This window comes from Protomyctophum parallelum, assembly GCF_964188405.1.
Source record: "Protomyctophum parallelum genome assembly, chromosome: 19".
Classification (NCBI taxonomy): Eukaryota; Metazoa; Chordata; class Actinopteri; order Myctophiformes; family Myctophidae; genus Protomyctophum; species Protomyctophum parallelum.
Genome location: NC_139717.1, coordinates 1,342,263 through 1,344,762, shown reverse-complemented (window position 1 = coordinate 1,344,762; position 2,500 = coordinate 1,342,263). Strand labels below are relative to the sequence as shown.

The 2,500-nt window shown below is 50.0% G+C and overlaps 1 protein-coding gene across 1 annotated transcript in view; it reads right to left on the bottom strand.

The window, feature by feature from the left end:
* The window catches only part of LOC310876381 (intersectin-2-like), a gene marked incomplete at both ends in the record, with an annotated part of 76,562 nt that overhangs the window by 61,805 nt on the left and 12,257 nt on the right, over positions 1-2,500 (bottom strand). Inside the window, 2 exon segments of the mRNA XM_083789909.1 lie at positions 1,114-1,479; positions 1,992-2,173. Coding sequence (XP_083646035.1) covers positions 1,114-1,479; positions 1,992-2,173 — 548 coding nt within the window.

The window sequence follows — 2,500 nt, the reverse complement described above, 5'->3', positions numbered from 1 at the left end:
CATCACAGCTGTATCAGCCCCTCAGGGTCGATAACACCACAGCACTCTAATAACATCACAGCTGTATCAGCCCCACAGGGTCGATAACACCACAGCGCTCTAATAACATCACAGCTGTATCAGCCCCACAGGGTCGATAACACCACAGCACTCTAATAACATTACAGCTGTATCAGCCCCTCAGGGTCGATAACACCACAGCGCTCTAATAACATTACAGCTGTATCAGCCCCTCAGGGTCGATAACACCACAGCGCTCTAATAACATCACAGCTGTATCAGCCCCTCAGGGTCGATAACACCACAGCGTTCTAATAACATTACAGCTGTATCAGCCCCACAGGGTCGATAACACCACAGCGCTATAATAACATTACAGCTGTATCAGCCCCACAGGGTCGATAACACCACAGCGCTCTAATAACATCACAGCTGTATCAGCCCCACAGGGTCGATAACACCACAGCACTCTAATAACATTACAGCTGTATCAGCCCCACAGGGTCGATAACACCACAGCGCTCTAATAACATTACAGCTGTATCAGCCCCTCAGGGTCGATAACACCACAGCACTCTAATAACATCACAGCTGTATCAGCCCCTCAGGGTCGATAACACCACAGCGTTCTAATAACATTACAGCTGTATCAGCCCCTCAGGCACTATAATAACATTACAGCTGTATCAGCCCCTCAGGGTCGATAACACCACAGCGCTCTAATAACATTACAGCTGTATCAGCCCCACAGGGTCGATAACACCACAGCGTTCTAATAACATCACAGCTGTATCAGCCCCTCAGGGTCGATAACACCACAGCACTCTAATAACATCACAGCTGTATCAGCCCCTCAGGGTCGATAACACCACAGCACTCTAATAACATCACAGCTGTATCAGCCCCACAGGGTCGATAACACCACAGCACTCTAATAACATTACAGCTGTATCAGCCCCTCAGGGTCGATAACACCACAGCACTCTAATAACATCACAGCTGTATCAGCCCCTCAGGGTCGATAACACCACAGCACTCTAATAACATCACAGCTGTATCAGCCCCACAGGGTCGATAACACCACAGCACTCTTCACAGTGTAGCCGTACCAACCTGCAGGGTTGCCCACGGGCGACGGGGTGAGCAGGGTGGCACTTCCGTTGGCTAGCGCAGCGGGCCCCAGGGGCAGGGTGGAGGGCCGCCCCAGGGGCAGGGTGGAGGGTCCCAGGGGCAGGGTGACGGGCCCGGGCCCCAGGGTGGAGGGTCCCAGGGGCAGGGTGGCGGGCCCCAGGGTGGCGGGCCCCAGGGTGGCGGGCCCCAGGGTGGCGGGCCCTAGGGTGGCGGGCCCCAGGGTGGCGGGCCCCAGGGTGGCGGGCCCTAGGGTGGAGGGCCCTAGGGGCAGCAGCAGGGGCTGCACCGACGGGGCGGGGGCCAGGAGGGCGGGCGGGCCGACTGACAGGTTGGACATGGAACCCGTTCCTGTGAGACGAAAAACAAAACACTCAAACCCCTGTTGGTGTTTTAACCCATTTAGAGCCCAGACAAAAAAAGGCTTCTAAATCCCCCGGAATTATCTGTATTTGGCCTCTGACCCCCATCTGACCTCTGACCCCCATCTGACCTCTGACCCCCATCTGAAATTATGTTGTTCCAGGGACCCCCCACCCGCAACCCGCCAGAAGCAAATATTTGAGTGAAAAACGAAAATATCTAAAAAAAAAAGCAGATCTACCAGCTCGTAGCGCGGCACACACTACGAGCATGTAGATCTGTTTTTTGGAGAATAAATCTTGAAAATGTGACACAAATCTTTGATTGTGTATAATATATATATATATATATATATATCTCCAAAAATAATAATAATAATACTAATATTAATATTCCGATATTGTCCAACTCCTGATGTCCGATACAAATATATATCAACTTATACCAACCATTACGTATATATGCATGTATTAATTGATTGATTGATTGATTGATTTTACCGAAGCGCGTTGATGATGTCATCAGGGCCGAGGCGGGGTTGGAGAGGGGGGGCTGCTGCTTCATGATGATTGGCAGACAGGAGGGCAAGCCCCGCCCCTGCAGCTTGAGCTTGATCAGCTTCATGGCGATGGAGAACTCCAGCCTGTCCATCAACCCGTCACCGCCCAGGTCAGCTAGATACCTTTAATAATAATAATAACACCGCCCAGGTCAGCTAGATACCTTTAATAATAATAATAACACCGCCCATGTCAGCTAGACACCTTTAATAATAATAATAACACCACCCAGGTCAGCTAGACACCTTTAATAATAATAATAACACCGCCCAGGTCAGCTAGATACCTTTAATAATAATAATAACACCGCCCAGGTCAGCTAGACACCTTTAATAATAATAATAACACCGCCCAGGTCAGCTAGATACCTTTAATAATAATAATAACACCGCCCAGGTCAGCTAGATACCTTTAATAATAATAATAACACCGCCCATGTCAGCTAGACA